Source organism: Fukomys damarensis, unplaced genomic scaffold (genome assembly GCF_012274545.1).
Source record: "Fukomys damarensis isolate Sample0158 unplaced genomic scaffold, DMR_v1.0_HiC HiC_scaffold_3, whole genome shotgun sequence".
NCBI classification, from domain to species: Eukaryota; Metazoa; Chordata; class Mammalia; order Rodentia; family Bathyergidae; genus Fukomys; species Fukomys damarensis.
Window position 1 is genome coordinate 19,648,313 of NW_022900915.1, and position 20,386 is coordinate 19,668,698.

Sequence of the window (20,386 nt, forward strand, 5' to 3'; positions counted from 1 at the left end):
ATATATATAAGAAAATAATTCCAAATTTACAGAGTGGTAAAAATTAAAATATTACAAAGAACATGTTCATCTGCTATTACCCAGAGTTTAGTTGTACTTTATTCCACTTCCTTAATATTTGTGCTTTTCTCTCTTCTCACACTATTCTTTTCTAAAAATATGAAAATAAGCTACCTATGCCACAGACTAAAGATTTCAGTGGATATTTCTCATGAATAAGGATATTTTCTGATATAGCCACAATGCAGTTATCATCTTAATAAATTTATGTTGATGCTGTACCTTTATCGTCTGTCTTCTATACAGGAGTACCGTTTGTGGCATTTCCCGCCAGGAGTATCGAGTACAGTTAGAGTCCTTCCATATGGAACGTTTTCATAGCCTTTCTTTGTCTTTATAACATTGTCTATTTTTTTTTAAAGAATATAGTTGTACCCTATGGTTTAAAAACAGAAAATGTTTCATTTTGTATTTTGCTGCCATTTCTTTGTGACTGGGACGACATCATGCATCCCAGACATAAAACTTCATGAGTGAAGTTGTGTTTGTCTCAGGGTCACATCTGGAGGCACATGGGCCATTTGTCCCTTATTGGTTGTTAAGTTTGATCACCTGGACGTGGTATTACCTGGTTGCTTCACTATGTAATTCCTAGTTTGGGTCTTTTTCTTCCCCTTGAAGGTAGGGAGGGTTGGTGGTGAGATGCAGCATATTAAAATGATGAAAATACCTTTTTTCTCTTCAAGATTTCCTGTACAATTGGGATTTACTGAGGATTTTTGTCTGATTCAGTCTTTTACTGTGATGGTTGCAAAATGTGAGTTTTCCAGCTCTCTTACTCCACTCACATTTATCAGCCATCAGCTTTAAGAAAGACCCCTTTTCTCTCCTTTTGATTTATTAATCTATTAGTGGCATGAACTTGTTACTCTTTGTTTTTCATTGATTTATATTACTGTAGCTATTTTGATGTTTAGGCTTTCCTAGATGTGATTAAGAAGAGCCCCTTCACTCTGGTCCCTTCTGTCCTTTGGACTGTTTCCATCATTCCTTGGGTACTTGTTTTCCTCTTGGGTTTAAAATGATGTTTCAAGAGAATTCTCTATCTATCCTGCCACTACCCTAGTATTGGCTGTTTCTCCAAGGAGTCCTGGTTCCTTTCAGTGCAAAAATGGTCAAGATCTGGTACTAGGTGTGGTTGTTGGTACTGGGATTGCCTTGGTTCCTGATGTTTTCAGTGGGTAGAGCTAGGGAATCTGTGCCTGCGTAATATGTGTAATCCATATGCACGCGCACATTAGAAACCACCCCGCCTTATACCCGCAGGCTTCTTCCTAGCCTTCCTCCATTTCATATTTTTATATCCTTCCTTTGTCTGTGAGAACCGTGGCTCCCAATAACAGTAGTACATTTACTCATTTGCTCAGTTCTAAAATACATATCAAATAGTTTCAGAATTACTTTGGTCAAACCACAAAAATTGTTTGCAGTTTTCTCACCCACATGCAGTGTCTTGCCAAGGCAGGGCCTGTGCTGTGCTGTGTTCAGAATTTACTTGGATTGGTCCCCCTCCCTCTCTGCGTTCCTTTCTTCCTTGTCATGACTGTGGTTAGGTATTCACTTGAAATCTAATTAGGTTTATTTGTTTCAGTTCATTTTCAGTATGGTTCCTTCTGCTTCACATTCTTGTTTAATTTTTATGTTTTGAGTATGTAGAATATTAACGCATTCGCCAAAGTCAAAAGCCATACAAAGGGGCATAATCAGAAGTATGACTAACTCCTATATTCCTTCAGGCCAGTTTCCTCATCCTTGTTTATTTACAAGCATCAAACTTAACTGTTTTCTACCTTGTATTCTTTTTTTTTCTACAGCATTTCTTTTTTTTTCCTCTCCCCAGAATCACTCTATGTGGTATGATAAAAATATACAGTGTATGTCTAAATTTTAAAAAACCGCTGTACGACACATTACCGCTAATCCCTCTCAAAATTAGCCCCTCTCCCATGCATGCTTGCTTTGCACACACTTATCCCATTGTTGCCACTTTCTGAGCAGTTCTGGAAGTTCCCTTTTGAGTGTGTCTTTTTGAGATATGATCAAAAATACAGTAAATGCTGCTACCAAGTGCAATTCCCTCCAAAGGCAGGCTTGTAGAAACATTAGTGTCCGTATCCACTTTACTCGCTGGATCTGGCACTGTGCAGCTTCTAGTTCTTCCCCAAAGTTAAAATGGCCGCAAAAGGTAAATGTTTTAAATTGTTTCAGGACACTAAGCTATGACAATGCATCTGAAGACACTCGTGAAAGAGAACTTCCAGAGCCGCTTCACAAAGCAGGAAGAAGGATGGGATAAGTGTGTTCAAAGTGAGGGAGCACATTATGGGGGGTGAGCGGCATCGTATCTTTTACTTTAATAACGTTTGTAAAAATTAACTATTCACTTTATGGTCCGATCATACGTCATGTATCAATGAAAAGGTTTTTCATTCTTGTGTACAGAGTCCTGTGTTGAGTGTATCTCATAGCTTAATTGCTTATGCTTGAATAGTTAGGTAGTTTTCATTATTTTGCATTTAAGAATTTTCCTTCATTCAAACTTTCTGCATGTGTATTTTTGTAATTTTGGAGTGTTATCTGTGGGGCAAGTTCTGAGAAATGGGATTGTTTGGAGGAATGTAAGTGCATGTATAGTTTTGTTTGCTATTGCTGTGTCCACCTCTCCATCCCTGGCTCCTTCTATAGTTGTACCATTTTGCATCTTCCCCCATAGTATGTGAGAATATTGGTACTATAGATTTAATGTTTCTGCGTGTGGCTTTCTTAATAATATTTGAATTCTGATGCCCACCTGAATGCTTGGAATCTCTCAGATTCTGCGAGGAACCATTAGACTTGTGATCAGATAACAGGGCTGCAATCCAGGATTCCCACGCACCTAACTTTGGACAAATCATCGGACCATTTCACCTACATTTTCTTATCCGTAGAGTGAGGATGATAGCAGATGTCCTGTACAGTTGTGAGACTGACTACCTAGTTGAAATTTGGACATGTGCTGGGGACCCAGTCCATGTCTCTTTGTTGGCACTGTCTTGGTGCTACACCCCTCAGAGCTGGTGAAGTCTTGCATAACAGTGGACTGAAGGATCACCTTGTTCCTGCTGGTTTTGTCTGGTGGATAGCTTGTCCCAGGTCCAGAAGGAAAGCCCATGTCTTCCAGGCGCATGGCTTTTCATTTCCTTCACTTGCTGTAGTATGTTGATGAGTGTCTTTGTAATTAAAACACAAAGCCCATTTGTTCAGAAGTAATGAAATTTCTTTTACAAAAGATTTAAAGTAAAAATATCATTAGATTCTAGCAGATATTCCTTCATTTTAATAAGCTAAATAGTATTTGTGAGACTATTTTTTGACATTTATAAAATTAAAAATAAAATTATAATTCAAACAAAAATGTAATCAATATGCACATGTAAGAGAGAAACGTTGACATTTTGGAAATACTACCGTTTCTCTAAAGAGCAGATTAGGAAAAGATAGAGTAAAACAGTAACAGATGTAAACCATCTGGACTTCTGGGTTTGTTTCTATGAATTCCTTCAACTAAAAAGCAGAATAATCTTAATAGAATGGTTTTGAAATTATACTGAAGTGAAATACTTGCTCGCACTAACTAGGAAATCAGCCCCCTACGCTGTGAGCTAGTGGCAAATTCACAGTGCACATTAGCACATTAAAAAGTTTCGTCACTTAACCCTGTGCTTCCGCGTGCTTTTTGACCTTATAACCCTTTTATACCAATACTGTAAAGATGTTGTAAGACCATTCTTTGAGGAGCGTTATATAAAGATAAAGCTTGAGCAAACAGGATAATACATACTCAGTGTTATAACATTTCCTTCTGACTTTCCTTTCCAAGTAATAAGAAGGCTGGTATTTTATTTGTTTAGCCAGTTTTGAACTCAGGATGCCTAGAAAAAGACTGAAAATTATGAGGAAAGCTGTAAAACAAACATTGTGTTCACTATCTTGTGTATAAAAGTAAGGGTCAATTTTTAAAACTGTAATCATTCAACTTCACCGTTTAGAAAGATAAAATTTTTCAAAATTTTGTAGTATCTCTTTTGTGTGTATTTCCAGCTGAAGGATACTTTTTTTGTTGTTGTTGTTCTGATTCCTCACTTGCCTTCCTTTACTTTGGCTGTACTTAAGAAGAAAGTTATTTTAATCATTTTTTTTCGGGCTTCTGATTGTTTTTCCCTTTGTGTGTGAAGTAACAGTTACCAAGTGTATGTGTGTATTTGTCTGTCCATATATCTCCGATAGACTGAAGGTAAAAGTCCCCAAACCCCAAAGTCTCGTGGCACTTTAGACTTGTAATGTAATCTTCGTTCTTGTAATCCTCCCCCTTGTCTGTAGCCTCTTCTACCTCCATGGAGGACTAGTAGAAAGCCTCCCCAGCACGGGTCTTTAGGTATTTGCATAATGATTGCAATTTTGCCATTGTTAGAAGTACTATTCTCTTTTGTTCTTAAGGACTGGCCTAACAGTGTACCTTGGATTATTTCTGTTGACCTTGGATGTGATATAAGTGTCTATAGGATTGAGAAGATGTTTGTTGCCATAATTCTCTGGAGCCTCAGGAAGGCAGACTGTCAAGCTATTTTCCAAAACAGATACATGGAGAAACCAGTACAGAACTGTGTGTGTGACAGTGAGGGTCTTTGGTCAAATACGCAGGCTTGGGAGAGGCAGTGAGGCTGGACCAAGTGGCTCTGATGTTTGCAGTGTGAGCGATCTCTGTAGTGATCCTGTCAGTAACATCAGTACATATAGGAGCTAAGCAAAGTAGATTTATTTCTTTAAGCTTGCCAGGAGGGATACAGCCAGAAGAGATGGATAAAGAGCCTGAGAAGAACAGAGGGATTTGGAAATTTGTCAGCATGATACAGGTCCTGAGATCTTTCAGATAGTGGAATTCAGGTTATGAGCCTAGTTTGTACAGAGACCCAAAGGACAGTTATATCCACATGTTGTCTGAGAATACAGTGACTTAAGCTTGATTTGTTTATAAAATAAAAGGAAATAATTCAGATGGTTGGTAAAATAAGAAGAAGTAGATTCAGACAATAGATTTCCTTCTGGCATGAAATGACTAAGCTATAAAGATGTCTGAGTAATCTTACAAAAGCAAGCATTGGAGAAGATATTTTAGCATTAGCTCCGGATGAAGTCTAATGAAGCAGCTGCCCATCTTTGTATGAATGAGTGGAAATGCACTAATTGGCCATAGCTATCTGGAAAAGGTTTAATAAGTAGGAAAGTGGTGGAAGGAGACATTTGGAATGCCATCCAACTCATTCATGCCAGCGGTTACTATATGTGGCGAAAGTACACAGAATTTACCCAGAATACCTGGCTCCCATTTTAGTTACTTTCACCCTCCTTTTGGTATTTGGATCATTCTGCCAACGGTGGGATAAAAGATAGACAGCTTACTTTAAAGTCCCCTGCAATTGGAGAATGAGTTCATACTTGCATGGCAGAAATAATTAGAAGGCCTATTGGGAGACTCTTTTGTTCTTTTAATAAACCTGAGAAAAACTTAATTCTGGTTGGATTTAAACAAGCCTTTTATTATTTCATTACATGATGGTAGTTAAAAAATGTATTAAGGGTTAGATACCCTGTGACCAGGTCTCTACTTGAAAAGTAAAAGAACATAGGCATTAATGGGAAGGATGGATAAAATGAAAACAAGTCTAAGAAAAGTTTGATGTTGGGAGGAGATATTTTCTGGTTAAGCCTGAATACTTTTAAATTTCTACTTTTTGGAATTTGGAATATATGAAACTGAAAAGTTTTTGACATTTTGATTTAGATACTTAAAGTATACCTTACTAATAGATGTTTCTGCTAAATTGGGACAGAGTCTGTGTCACGGAGAGGTTGTCCTCAGCCACCATTTCTTGTAGGCACCGGCGCTCAGTATGTGATGGTGGCAGGGGCAGCCTGGTCTGGAACTTCCTTTACCTTAACAATTTACCTGACAGCATGCAGTTGCAAACAAACTCATTTTAAAATGAATGACCTATGTATTACATTTTAGGATAACTAGGTCCCTTTAAAAACACTCACACCTAATAATAGAAATACTGGTAGCTTCTGGGGAAGGGATTTGGGGACTGTTGTAGGAGTGAGATTGAGTTGTCACTGTGTACTCACCTGGGTGACTTTTGGCTATGTGCAATATTTTCTAAAAAGAAAACGAGGACAAAAAAGAAATCCCCGTGAAGCACTCCCACCTCCTGGCAGGAGCCTGAGCTTTCCTATCCCAGGAAACCCTCCCCCACCACTTCTGTCTCCCCCTGCCTCTACTCCCAGTTTCTTTTTCAGTTAAGGAAAACACTTTGTGAGTTCATTGAATTTTCTTCCTCATCTCTAATTGTGTGATCCCTCCCCGTTCTCACAGAAGTCACCAGAGAATTTTTACCGTGAAATGTGGTAACCTCCTTTCAAGCCCAGTTTGACCTTTCTGGGTCACTTGAGACTTGTGCCCTGTCTCCTAGCCTCTGACACCGTGGTCTCCAGGTTCATGGACTCCCTTTCTGAACCTTCACCAGCATCTTTCCTGCAATTCTCCCGTTAATATTCTGCAGTCTCTTTCTGAGCTATCGCGTTTACTCTCCAGTGAGGTCGCCAGTGTCCGTAGATGTGACCTCTCTCCTGAGCTTTGATCTGAGAGCTCACTATCCTGCTCAGCATTCCATGGGTAATCTCAAATCAAAATACCCTAACCTGAACTTACTATTTCTTTGCCATCTAAATTTCCAATTTTTTTCCACTCACTACATTTTAATAGTAGCATCCAAGTCAAAAGACTGAGAATCTTAAAAAACCTAAATTTTTTATTCCACCACGGAAGGTTTTGTGATGGTTGCTAGCCTTGCTGTAATACAAATATGTTGGCTTTATTCCCGTTACACCCTTTCATTTTTACAGATAAACTCCCAAGTTAAGCAGCATCATTCCATTTGGACGTAGGAATTTCATGCATATAAGTGTTCTGTCCATGCTAAAAGTGGGGAACAAATCATTTCAATTATTTCTCTGCGCTGACAGTTTTGTGTTTATGAGTCCATAGGAAGCTCATTCCAGACTCATTACTTGAGACTTGAGTTTGGTTTTTAAAATTTGAAACTATATTAGGAATTATATAACTTCACAGAGCTTCTGGTTTATTACTGTAGCACTCATATTGTATTTTGCTTATTTTTAATTGTCACAAATAATATCTTATATAAAATTAAGATTATTGTTACTATGCCCTTATTGTTATGTATTAAATATATTAAATAATGATGTTACTAGATTAAAATAATACCTAAAATTTACTGTATACCTATAATGTGACTGTTTATATCTATCATTTTATGTAGTTTAATTTACCCAATAGTGATGCAGAATGGAGAAACTATGAAACAGAGGTCTCGTGACCCAGTTTGCCAAGATTATATTGCAGTGGTGGTCATTCCCTGTGGTTTCTCCTGAGATTGTTTAGATATCAGTTTAAATATGACCTGAAAATAATGCACTTAAGGACTAGATTTATAAGCATCTCCTTTTTTGGGGAGTGATATTCACAGAGTCAAATATTTATCATGTAACAGCCATTTATAGGAAGTGATTTTTGCCATTTTACTATATTTTGCAGAGTCATGGGACAGAGTAGATAAATGATTGCATTAAAATTTAGACAGAACTTATATTTTATGATTTTAATTATTAGAAAATGATTTTAGTGCTACCATCCAAAATAGTTACCAAGAAATAATTATTTTTTTGTTTTATGTGTTAATAATCTCTCTGCATTCATGAATTTCTGTTACCTAACAGGGCTGTAATCTGAAAAGCGTTCAGATCAGTGACTCATTATTCTCTTATGTCTTTTTCTCTCAGTGCAATGAAACTTCATTCTTTTTTGAAGCTCGGAGTAAAACTGCTTGCAAGCATCTCTGGAAATGCAGTGTAGAACATCACACGTTTTTTAGGTACGTTATTGGGAAACTTGTTCTCACACATGAAAGGCACATTTGTTTTTATAACAAGAACCTGTTCTGTCTACAAGCAGGAATTTAAATGTGTTTCCCTTTTATTAATTTGTATCGCCTCGGTTCTCTGGATGTAGTAATACAGACGCACGTGCGCTCGCACACACGCACACACACACACACACACATGCATACTTACAGATACACCATTTTTGCTCGTGTACAGAAAATGATGGGATAATTCTTTTTACTTTTATATAAAAGTGCGGATTTTGTATCTATGTGGTATTATTAGAAACTAAGTGTTCTTCTGTGGATGTATTACATTTGAAATGCCTGTGATCTGTCTAAGTGATGATGTAGTTAGGCAACTGGGTGTATAGGACTCTCTGTCTTAAATACCCCCCTTACTTTGTGGGCTGTATCATTCCCCTAATAGAAGCTGTATATAGATGAGTATTTAAGACAGAGAGTCTGGATGAAGTTACTTGTGGGAAAGATGAAAAAGGACACAAAGCAAAAAGCCAAAAACCGTGCTCTGGACCCTCTTTGCATTTGGAGGACAACAAGAGTCAAAAGAGGAATATGAGAAGAAATAACAGGGAGAAGGTGTCATATCCTGGGAAATTAGGAATAGGGTGCCAGAAACTACATGTAGCTGTCCTCAGAAGGTGAGGATAGAAAATTCACCTTTCCACTGTGGGCACACCTTTTTCATTGTTCTGTGCCCTTACATAGTAAAGATAAATAAAAAATTTAGCAGGTCATCCATTGAGCTTTACTGTTTTGTGTTGGTTTTTAACTGAAATAAGGTAGAATATTCCAATTGGAGAAATATTCTAAGAAATGACCAGTGTCCTTTATGCAGTTTATATCAGGGGAATGGTTTTGCCTCCAGTTTGGTGGGACTGGGCTGCAGCGCTCCCTATAGTGGTACCAGTTGAAAGTACCCTGAAATGCAAAGTAGTGGAGTGTATTGAACTACCACATCAGATATGATAACCTGCTATGAAAACCTTAACATGAGTACATCGGAATAGTGACAAAATTCCAAAGATAATTTAAGGGGAGAAAGTAAGTTTATTCACAGTTAAATCTTTGAAAGGCAGTGATAAATGTAACACTCTTCACAATGTATGACTATTTGATATTGTATACATGTAATATCCTAAGGTGTGGTTGAGTTTCCACTCTTACCTTCAAATAACTGACTGCTATTTCCTACCAATATGTAGAATAAATATTTTGACTAGCTCTGTTGAATAGCATTGCATCATTATGTTTCTATATGACTTGAGGCTCAGATGTTGCATGAATATCTGTTTATGACTCTTTACATTTGTTTTTAAAATCAATTAGGATGCCAGAAACTGAATCAAATTCATTGTCAAGGAAACTCAGCAAGTTTGGATCCATAAGTTATAAGCACCGGTACAGGCAAGTGACATTTTTTCCTTAGGGTTTGCACCTGTAAATAAATATTTAATTCAGCTGCCCACATATATGCATGATGAAGTATATGATTTAATGTTTTTCTCCCTCAGTGTGTTTGTGTTTTCTAAGTATAATGGTTCATTAAAGCTGTCTTCTTCAACAAAAAGTGTTTTTCCAGATTTAACTTTAGTAGTGCCTGCACTAGCTTTAAGTGTAGGACTTTTGGAACATAGTAGGGCTTGTTGCCTTCAGAATTTCATTTGATACAGTTATAACTTCTAATTATGTACTGTGAATATAAATAGTAGATATTCTGAATAGTAGCTGATTGATTGTATTCTTAGGGCATTTAGGTGACCTACTGTGTAACACAATATATACCTGATATTGTACATCAAAGGGTAGTTTTGAGCCACAAAATGACTATACATGTTTGTATAAAGCCTTTATGTAGTATTGCTAGCTATATTTTAATTTTATTGAGCAGTTATAAATGCCACTATTTTGCTATTTTCCATTTTTGTCTTATTTAATCCTCATGGTCTTCTGTAATATTATGCCCATTAATTTGAGGAAATTAAGGCTCAGAGAGCCCAAGTCACTTTTCAAGGTAACCAGCTATTAAGCAGTGGAGGAGAACTGATACTCTTGTGGTCTAACATGGCAGCCTTTTTAACCCTGAGACAATTAGCCTGTTTGAGAGGGCAAAACCCTGCTTGTCCTGCATCTGGGTAGATGCTTGTGTCTTTTTCTATAAGTAGGAGTGAGTGCTATATTTTGAGAAAAAGAATTTTTGTTTCAATTCATTCTGTTTAGTGGGAGACATGTGAAATGCAGTGCATTGTGTTGGAGCCCGGAAACACAAAGAGTGAGCTCTAGCCACCTCTGCCTTCAAAGAGCTGCAGTGTCATTGAGGCAGCGAGGCAGGCCTTTGGGTCTTGTACAACCAGGCGGGGTGCAGAAGTGCCACACAGGGGATGGAATGCTCGTCTGTCTGTTCCACCAGAGACATCACTTAAAGAAATGCTTCCATTGGAGGCATAAAAATAGTGTCGAGCAATAGAGTGTGGCAGATTTGAATTCCTCTTTTTTAATAACACCCTTTTGGGGTTTTAATTGAGACCAAAGAAAATTGGATAAAAGTGTGATTAATATTAAATGTTCAGTGTATCCATCTGCATATGTTACTCAGTGAAAGGTTTGCTCATTTCGTCATTAAGAGAAACTTAAGTGTTATTGTATTATAGCTATCCTTGGTTTTTATATGAAAGTATTTGTTGATGTTTAAATATATATCCTGAGTTCGATTCCTGGTACCAATATATATATATATATATATATATATACACACACATCCATACATATACACATATACATATATACATATATATAAATATATACATATATACATATATGCACACACACATATACATATACACACACACATATATGTATCTCCAAGTTCTCAGAGTTCTTCCTTAGTGATATAATTATGAGGAATTTCAGGAAAGATTATTCACTTTCATATTAAGAAGCTAATAGCCAATATTTGGGCTGTTCTCTTCTATGTGGGTTAAAACTGCTGGAGTTATAAAGAAAATGTGTAAAGCTATCTCCCTATTATTGAAGGGAGCCAGTGAAAGGCATCTGTCTTAGTGTTTATACTATTAAAATTATAATTATGCTGTTTAACATGTGCTGTAGTTGAAGTCCACATATTTAACTGCACCTGATTTCTCAGATGTATCAAAATGCAAATGTTGTGGCTATTGGGAATTATTATTAGACAGTTAATGGATTTTGCATATTAAATATAAGTTCTTCCAAGAAACTAATTAAAGGTAACCTTTGTAGAATTGGAGGCTCTGCTAAATCTGTTCTGATTTCATGGTTAATGTTAACTGCCTAGTAAATCTTAATGAAACCCAAATCTATACATCTGAATGGAGCAAGCACTAACTTTATACCACCTTTGAAGAAAGGTATTGTTTCACCCCCCTGTGCAGAGCTGAGATCTCTGATTGCTGGATGGTCATGAAAGGTATAGACTGTCTTGTCAGAAGATGACAGACAGCCTTGAACCAGCATCATGTGTCTATTTTGAGACATCTGGAGATATCTTGGAATAAGAGTAGAGCTCTGGAATACAGATAGCCTCTCCTTTACCCTACAGGCTTGCAGAGCATGGGGAAAAGAGAACAGCATATCAAGTAGCTGCAGTGTGTAAATGTTGTCTGTGTTTATAAGTGTGTATGTGTTATACGTTGGCATTTTGTGGTTGTGTGTGAACATGTATATGGCAGAGGAAGACAGAATTCTACTGTTCATTTTGTCCTGCATTTTAGGGTTTGCAAAAATGCCAGGGAGATTCTGATACCTTTTGAGCAAACATCATTACCTAAGAAGGAAAAAAATCAGATATTTTTAGTGATGCAGGAAAAATCACATTTCATGATTAAGATGGGAGGAAAGGCTAAGCTGAAATCTGATATTCTGAGTCCTATGGGGTGGGGTGTGTGTGTGTGTGTGTGTGTGTGTGTGTGTTTCCAAAACCAATGGTCTGAAAAGGAAATTGATTAAATTTTTGGTTGATTAAATATTTTGTTTTGCATTGCTGTCTCCTTAAGAGTCCCTTAAAAATTGACCTTGTTCTTACCTATTGTTTGTAAGGGACTTCTGGTTTAGATGAGTGGATGAGTTGTGTGAAATCTATACTCCCAAAATAAGAGTAAGGCCTGAGAAACCCACCCACCCCTTGGAGCCCAGACATCTTCCTTGGACTTAAATTGAAGGAGCTTTAGTGGGATCTTATGTTTCGTGAAGCATGGAAGACAGACCTAGTTCTCCTGAGAATCTCTTTAGTGCCAGGTGCTTTCCCGTGTGCTACTTTACTTGATCCTGACAGTGGCCTGCCAGAGGAGGTATCAATCATATCCCTGATTATACAGATGAGAATTTGGAGGCCCCTCAAAAAAAATAATGAAAGAAAATGGCAAGCCTGGGATTTAAGCCTAGTTCTTTATCCTTTTCCTCACTTTGAGCCAGAACTGTCAGAGAAAGGGGCTTTACGCTAGAGTTTTAAGGAGGCGGGAAGTGGAGACGGAGCTTTGTCATTTCACAGCATGGAGCCACCAGAGCTGTAGGCGGGCTCCTGTCAGCATCACTGCTAGACTCACATGTGCTTGTTCATCGCTTTCTGTCCCAAGGAAATAGTCAGAATGCTGTAGAAGACTGTTGCTGCTAGGAAATAGAACAAGTGGAAGTATAATATAAATGCGAAAACTGAATTTGCAGATATTTTTAAAAAACAAGCTGCTTAAAACCCCATACCTAGGGAAAGGCAAAGCAATGTTTTCGACATGGCTTGTTGCTTAAACAAATGACTGAGTGTTGTCCCTTCTCCCATGCCACCAAGCTGTGCCACACTGGCCAGCTGAGGATCAGAAAGCTTGTTTTAGTCCATGGCCCTGCGCAGCCTGTGGCAGATCAGTTTATGTTTCTGGACCTTAGTCTCATTAATCTTATGACTTTTCTTATTTCTCCTCTGTTCCTGAGAGAGAAACCACGAGGGAAAATTGAATAACACTTAACAATATCATTGCGAAATGCTTTAGTGGTCAGCATATTGGGTTATACTTTTATAGCAGATATTTCTTTCTTTGTGCAAGGTAATGCACAGTGCCTAAGCCTTTCTGATAAGAAAGTCTAATGTCAGATCTTATCTTTATACGCCAAACCCTTGATTATAATAGAATTTTGTTCTTTCTATAGAATGTTTTTTAGCTTTTCAGAAATGTATGTTACATTGTATACCTTTTAAAAAATAATGAAGTTTCAAGGGAAAGAAAGCCTGCCACGGCCTGTTCCTTGTCTTCCATTCCTGTGAACTATTGAACATGAATTACTCTCGCCGATGGGACTTGGCACCTTTACTCTCATGGTTCCTCATATCAACTAGCGTTCCCTTAGCCTGATGAGGAACCCTTTTTTTTTAGAGACTGTTGCAGGCATCTTTATTTTTAATAAAAAGTGGATAGTGAGGAATGGAAACATTCACGGAAACATAAGAGCTTAATTTCATGTTATAAGTCTAATCTTGTTTGAGAGGATCTTCACTAATAATTATCCTATAAATGTAGGGCGGATCAGATTTGAGGTCATTAAAAGACTTCATTATCTCTCATAGGTAGTTCTCCTGGTAGTGGAGCAAACGAGACATATAGAAATGCGTTTTTCCTGTATCTCCGTGAGACCCTCCTTCATGCAATCCAGGTCACTCACTGGCTCAAATTCAGCACTTGTGAGATGAATTTGTAGTAAGATGAACGAACGTTCGCTGAAATCTAGCATGTGAGTTTATGCAGTTTCTTAGGAAAATTACGTGAGAAGGTTAGTCCACCCAGAGAAAGCTGTAGGACTGACTGCTTTTGATCTTCCTGGGTGCATGTCCTGCTAGGTGAGGAGGGCAGAATGAATGGCTGGTTGTGCCAAGGTGGGGCTTAGGGTAAAATCACACTACTGGGTCCTGCAGGGAATGCTTTCCAGTTTTCTCTCTAAGTACACCATGTGGACTGTCATGTGGAAGTGTTGTCTTGTGATTTGTTTTTAATCATTTAAGTGATAAATTTAATTCTTTATTATTTTTTTGTCACCATGGGTTTTTTTTCTTTTTACTGAGTTTATTGGTACATTTTAGGTATACAGTACAGTTACATTCATCATTGAGATCTTGTACTTTTACATGACAGGTCTTGGTTCTCATTTTTCCCCTTGTCCCTGCCCTCCCTTCACCCCTTCCTCCCCTCCCCATTTACAAACACTTTATTTCCATTTTCTCATATTTTTTTCTTTTCCCTTATTCCCTTTCCCCTACCCTTCCCACTTTTCCTACACCTTCAGCCTTTTTCTTCCTATTTCACATTGTTAATTATCTCATTAGGATCTTATGTACTATTATAGTATTTCACACCAGGGAAACTATTCGGTATTTACACATGTGTGACTTATTTATTTCACTTAGGAGCATATCCTCAAAATGTATCCATATTCCTATGAATGAATCTAATTTCTCATTCTTTATGGCTGAGTAGTATTCCATTTTATCGAAAAACTATATCTTCTTTATACAGTTTCCAACTGATGGGCAAATGGGCTGTTTCCAACTTTTAGCTATTACAAACTGTGCTGCTATAAACATAGGTGCACATATATCACTGTGATATGATTCTTTTAATTCTTTTGGAAAGATGCCCAGCAGAGGGATGGCTGGGTCAAATGGAACCTCTAGTCCTAACTCTTTGAGGTATCTCCATATTGATTTCCATAGTGGTTGCACCAGTCTGCACTCCCACCAACAACGGAGAAGGGTTCCTTTCTCCCCACAACCCCGCCAACATTTGTTGTTGTGTGATTTCTTGATAGCCGCCATTCTTTGTGGGGTGCGGTGGAATCTCAGTGTTATTTTCATCTGCATCTCTCAAATGAGCAGTGATGTGGAACATTTTTTCATATATTTACTTGCTGCTTTTACTTCTTTGTCTGAGAAATGTCTGTTCATTTCAGATGCCCATTTTTGAATTGGGTCGTTATATTTGAGGGGACTGATTGTTTTGAGTTCTTTATATATTCTAGATGATAGTCCTTTGTCTGAGGAGCAGCTGGTAAAGATTTTTTCCACATTGTAGGTTGTCTCTTGGTTCTGTTGATGGTTTCTTTTGCAGTGCAGAAGCCTTTTAATAAGACGAGATCCCAGTTGTTGATTCTTTCTGCTAGTTCCTGTGCTACTGAGGATTTGTTCATAAAGCCTTTTCCTATGCCAATGTCTTCCAAAGTTCTGCCTAACTTACCTTCCAGCAAGTTTAGTGTTTCTGTTTTAATATTTAGATCTTTAATCCACCTGGATTTTAATTTAGTGCATTTGCCATGGTTTCTTTACCATTTAGCTGTAGAGCAGAAGACTGCCAGCAACCTTTATTTCTAGTTCATCATTCTGCTGAAATCATGTAACTCCAATTTTTTTTTTTTTTTTTTTAGAGAAAGCTTCTCACTATGTAGTTGAGACTGACCTGGAACTCACTGTGTGGCCCAGGCTGGTCTCAAACTCACAGCGATCCTCCTGCCTCAGCCTCCTGAGTGCTGGGATTACAGGCGTGCTCCACCACACCTGGCTTAATCCTCTTTTAATAAACCCTTTCTTCCTGTTTCTCCTTCAGAAAGATTTTTCGTTCTACCTAACATAAAATGCCCCTAGAATTTAATGCTACTTCCTTGACTAATATTACAGTGAGAATCAATTAAAACCTTCTGTGTGCTTATGGCCAGTTGAGTTTTGTGTTTTTCTTCTTTGTGGATATTCCTGAATGAGCTGTTTAATTTTGTGTCTGAGTGTTTTTGCCTTTGCTAATTAAAAATGTTCATTTTCTAGTGGCAGGACAGCTTTGCAGATGAATCGAGATCTTTCTATCCAACTTCCCCGGCCTGATCAGAATGTGGCAAGAAGTCGAAGCAAGACTTACCCTAAGAGAGCAGCACACACACAGACTGCTGGTAAGGCATGGTGCCCCCAAGTCCTCCGTGGAACCTGGTCTTTTCTTTCAGGTGATGGTGTGGGATGTGCTCAGGGGGTGAACTGTGGCCCTCGAGTCTTTTTATTCTTAATACTGGGATTTTGAATTTGCCATTGGAAACACCTAAACAATCTGTAATTATTAGCAATTAGATACATAGTCACTTGAATCACCATGACCTGAGAAATGACACACTTGTTGTTTGCAAGGGTTTTATTTCAAATAAAATCTCAGCTGAATAATTTTTTACTTTGATATACCTGAAATTGAAATCTAAGCAAACTGTTAGTTTAAGTCATTTTTTAAAAAAGCAGCACTGTTGGCATTACATCATTTGTACAGAATTCAGTGGTTTTTAAAAAAATCTTTTATTAGGAAACAACCTAGACACAAAAAGTCATATGTATGTGCAGGTGAGCATACATATGTGTAAATATGCACAAAAAGCTTAAAACAACCAATACCCACGAATGTCCCTGGTGGGAACGTCCCTGATCATACTCTTACCATCTTACCCCCCCCAATCAGAGAAAAGGCCTGTTTAACTTGTGATAATCATCTCTTTATTTTTCACTGTAATTTTTCTTGTTTATGTAGGTTTTCCCTGAACAAGTTAGTTTGCCTGTTTTTACTGTTACATGAATGAGTCATGGTGTATATTCTTTTGTGTCTTGGTGCTTTTTGTCTTTATTGTGTATAGTGTTACTAAGTACATTTATTTTTCATGCTGTGTATGTATTCTAGTGCGTATCTGTTCTACTGCTGGTGGACATTTGGCTTATTCAAATTTTTTTGTTTCTGATGCGGATTATTTCTGTAATAAGACTTCCTAATCAATGAGTTTAACCTGTATATTCAAAGCTCAAAGCTCAAAATTCTGAATGGGACAGAACTGTACCGCGAAGCAGTGCATTAACTTTGGTCGGTGGCTTACTTATCATCTTTGTCTAACACTCTTCAGAGCCCTTTCATTATGAAATGAGGCAAGGCAAAGAGTATGTCCCCATTTTACAGATGAGGAAGACATGGTCCCAGCTGCTACACTCAGTGGGACTGGGACAGAGACCCAGGTCTCCTGGGTCTTTCTATCACATTGTGTAAAGTGAATGGAACTTTTAATGACAGTAATTATCATCATGTGAGAATTGACATTGCTTTATGATATCCATAGTTTCATTTAATCTTTATGCAAAGCTTTTGAAGAAAATATGTGTGTCACACCACTTTTAGTGCAAAAGTAACACTTATTATTTCTAAAATCAAATTAAATCTGATGGTAGGTTCCCTCTTGTCATTGGACTGAGAGTGAGCAATTCTTTCTGGTGGTCGGCAGTGACAAAAATAAAACATGATCTAAATGTGCAGTACATCATCTGGTCACGTCAGTTCTATTGTTACCTCCATTTGGTTGGTGAGGAAACTGAGGGCTCACAGATCCCTTGATCTAGATTACTATGGAATGGGTTCAGTGTGCACTGGTTACCGCTGGTCTGAGTACAGGGAGACAGAAAGCATTCACACATCAGATATGTGAAGATTTATTACATGCAGTTTGGTACAAGGGACAGGAGACTAGAATCCATTGAACCCCCCCATCCTTCACCCTGATTCCCAGGGGGCTCGGTAAAGTTGCCTGGGGCAGACGTTGGAGACTGAGCATGCCTTACTTCTACTGTACATGAGGGACCCCAGAATGCTGGGGGCTATAGACCTAAGAGGCCACCTGACTTACTGGGCTATAGCTTTGACAGACCTCCTGCTTCCAAGGGGAGAGGAACAAAGTCTGGGCTGCCCGGGGGAGTTCCTTCTTAACTCGAGATGTGACATTCCCACGAGGGACAGGAATAAGGGCTGCGGCACATTAGGCAGTTCCTCCTTATCTCAGGATGTGGCATTTCCAGCATATTTTATGGTTGTTTGTAAGAACTGCAGACAAGAAGGAAGGAGAACGGGGTCAATTCAAGGCCACTCAGAGAACTTTCCTGTGATTACATAATAAGTAGGTGTCTTGGGCTAAAAATTTTGACTTCTAATGCCTAGTCTTATACTTTATCTTAAGATTTTGTATTTCTCTTTCAATGAGCAGTCTTAAATTCCATTTGGTTCAGATGTTCCATGGTTATAATAAGCAAACTCTTAAATCCTATGGTATTCTGAAATACCATGTGTGCTTTATAAAACTGTTTAGAGAACAACTGAGAATATCAAATGCATTCGCTGCTGCAGGTCAACATTTCATTCCACTGTGATGCAGAAGCACACACACTCTTTGTATATACCCTTGCTGATTTCCCCCCTTTTCTTCCTGCTCATGTGCTCTTATGAAAATATCTTCCTCTGCCCCACTTCCTTGGGGGGGACACTCTCTAGATCTAAATACTAGAAGTGTCACTTAGAGACAGAGTTTTTTCTAATGGTGTACATAGATCCAGCTAAATACAGTTTGTACAGAGTAACCCGGACAGTGTTCCATTCATCCTGACTCCACCTGAGACCGGCCTGCCGGGTTCCATTCTGCCATGCCATAGAGGATGTGAAGAGGGCCCTTGCAGCATGTTCTCTCGGGTTGAACATATTAAAACCCATCCCTTCTTCAGTCGGGAATGAGGCTGTTATAGGTATGTCTTATGGTATAGGTGTTCTCTGAGGATACCTCCAAGCTTCATGTGGGTACTTTATTCTTTTATTTAATACTAGGGATTGAACCCAAGGTCTTCTCATTGAGTCACATCCCCAGGCCTCTTTATTTTTTATTTTGAGACAGGATTTTGCTAAGTTGCCCAGAGTAGGCTTGAACTTGTGATCAAGTTGTGATCCTATCTCAGCCTCCTGGGATTAAAGGTGTGTGCCACTACACCTGGCTATGTGGTCTTTAAAAAAATGTAGCGCATGTTATACATTATTACAAAAATACATGATTGCCCTTATGAAACTTTCAAAACTTGGAGCCTTTCCACCCAGGAAAAAAAACAAACTAGCAAAAAAACAACCAACCCTCTTACATTGAATACCATCTACTTGTAGTAGCACTGTATCTTAGGCATTTGTATATAATTTCCACAAAAGTGGTACACTAGTTTGTAATCTACTCTTTTATTTAATATGTCATGGATATGTTCTGCATCTTGAAATGTTCTTATAACGCACCATTTTAATGTCTGCGTGCTATTCTGCTGTATAAATATATGTATAGATATGACATAATTTATTTAGCTAGTCTTTAATTCTTGTGTCTATAAAGTGTTTACAATTTGAAAACCATAATAAAAGTGAGTACCCTGGTAGTAATATCCTTAAGCATTCATGACTTATTATATATGTATATTTTAATACCTATATGTATGTGAGTAGCCGTCATTTTTCTTCTAAAAAGAGGATTAAACAATGCTGTGTTGAAGTACTAAGACTTTACTATAAGCATGTTTCACTTTGACTTTGGATGCTTTTAGCTTAACTGTTGAAGCCCCCACTCCACAGTACTGTGATGCGCTCTGGGAAACTGTAGGTGACCCACGCATGACAGAGTGACCATCCTGGGAAACCAAAGAACCATTTAGTAAGTGCCTAGTGATCCAGGGCTGTGGTTGCTGCTGGCTACAGATAAAGGATGTCATAGGGCTGGGGTCAGTTTTATTCCATTCTTGCAAATGTTATGTTTTCTTATTATCTCAGATGTATTCTGCATTGAGCCTTTGTTGACCCTGGCTGGTGCAGAGCCAGACTGTGCTGGCCCCCACTCGAAAGGTGGCAGGGGTGTGAGTGTGGGAGGTGCTAACTCAGAGCAGAGTATTTGCAGCAGGCCCTCTGGTGTTCACCTGGTCAATCGCAGCGGTGCCCCCAGGCTACCTACCTGCCCAAGCCCAGCAGGCCTGTGAAGGTGGGCAGCCTGTGTGGAGCCGCTCTGAGAGTGAGAGAGAGGAGCCTGGAGAGACCACCCTGCCACCTTCCCTTCCCTCTTCCCACCACGCCTGCTGCTCCAGAGCAGCCTCTTTCAAGCTTCCTGCTCCTGGGATTCACTCGTGGGTAGCTGGGCAGGAAAGAAACAGCTCCCATTAAAAGGTTTTCAGTGGACCAGGCATGTAGCTCAGTGGTACGGTGCTCACCTAGCATGAGTGAGGCCCTGGGTTTGGTTTCCAGCGTGGCAAAAAAAAAAAAAAAGGTTCAAAAAACTTTCTTACTGGCCAAAGAAAAACAAAAATATTACCTTGCCACAGCTACTTAAAATTTTGATAATTACAATGAAAGCTGATTTTTAGCTATTTTAAAGCACAAGAATTTATTTTATGACTTTATTTTGCATTTGGAAGAATGTAGTTATAGTTTAAATAAGAT

General features: G+C 38.4%; 1 protein-coding gene across 1 annotated transcript in view; it reads left to right on the forward strand.

Moving 5' to 3' along the window:
- Epb41l4a (erythrocyte membrane protein band 4.1 like 4A) overlaps positions 1 to 20,386 on the forward strand; it is a 215,824-nt gene that overhangs the window by 140,157 nt on the left and 55,281 nt on the right. Inside the window, exons 12-14 of the mRNA XM_010607904.1 lie at positions 7,963 to 8,054; positions 9,414 to 9,491; positions 15,913 to 16,034. Coding sequence (XP_010606206.1) covers positions 7,963 to 8,054; positions 9,414 to 9,491; positions 15,913 to 16,034 — 292 coding nt within the window. The remainder of the gene's footprint in view (positions 1 to 7,962; positions 8,055 to 9,413; positions 9,492 to 15,912; positions 16,035 to 20,386) is intronic.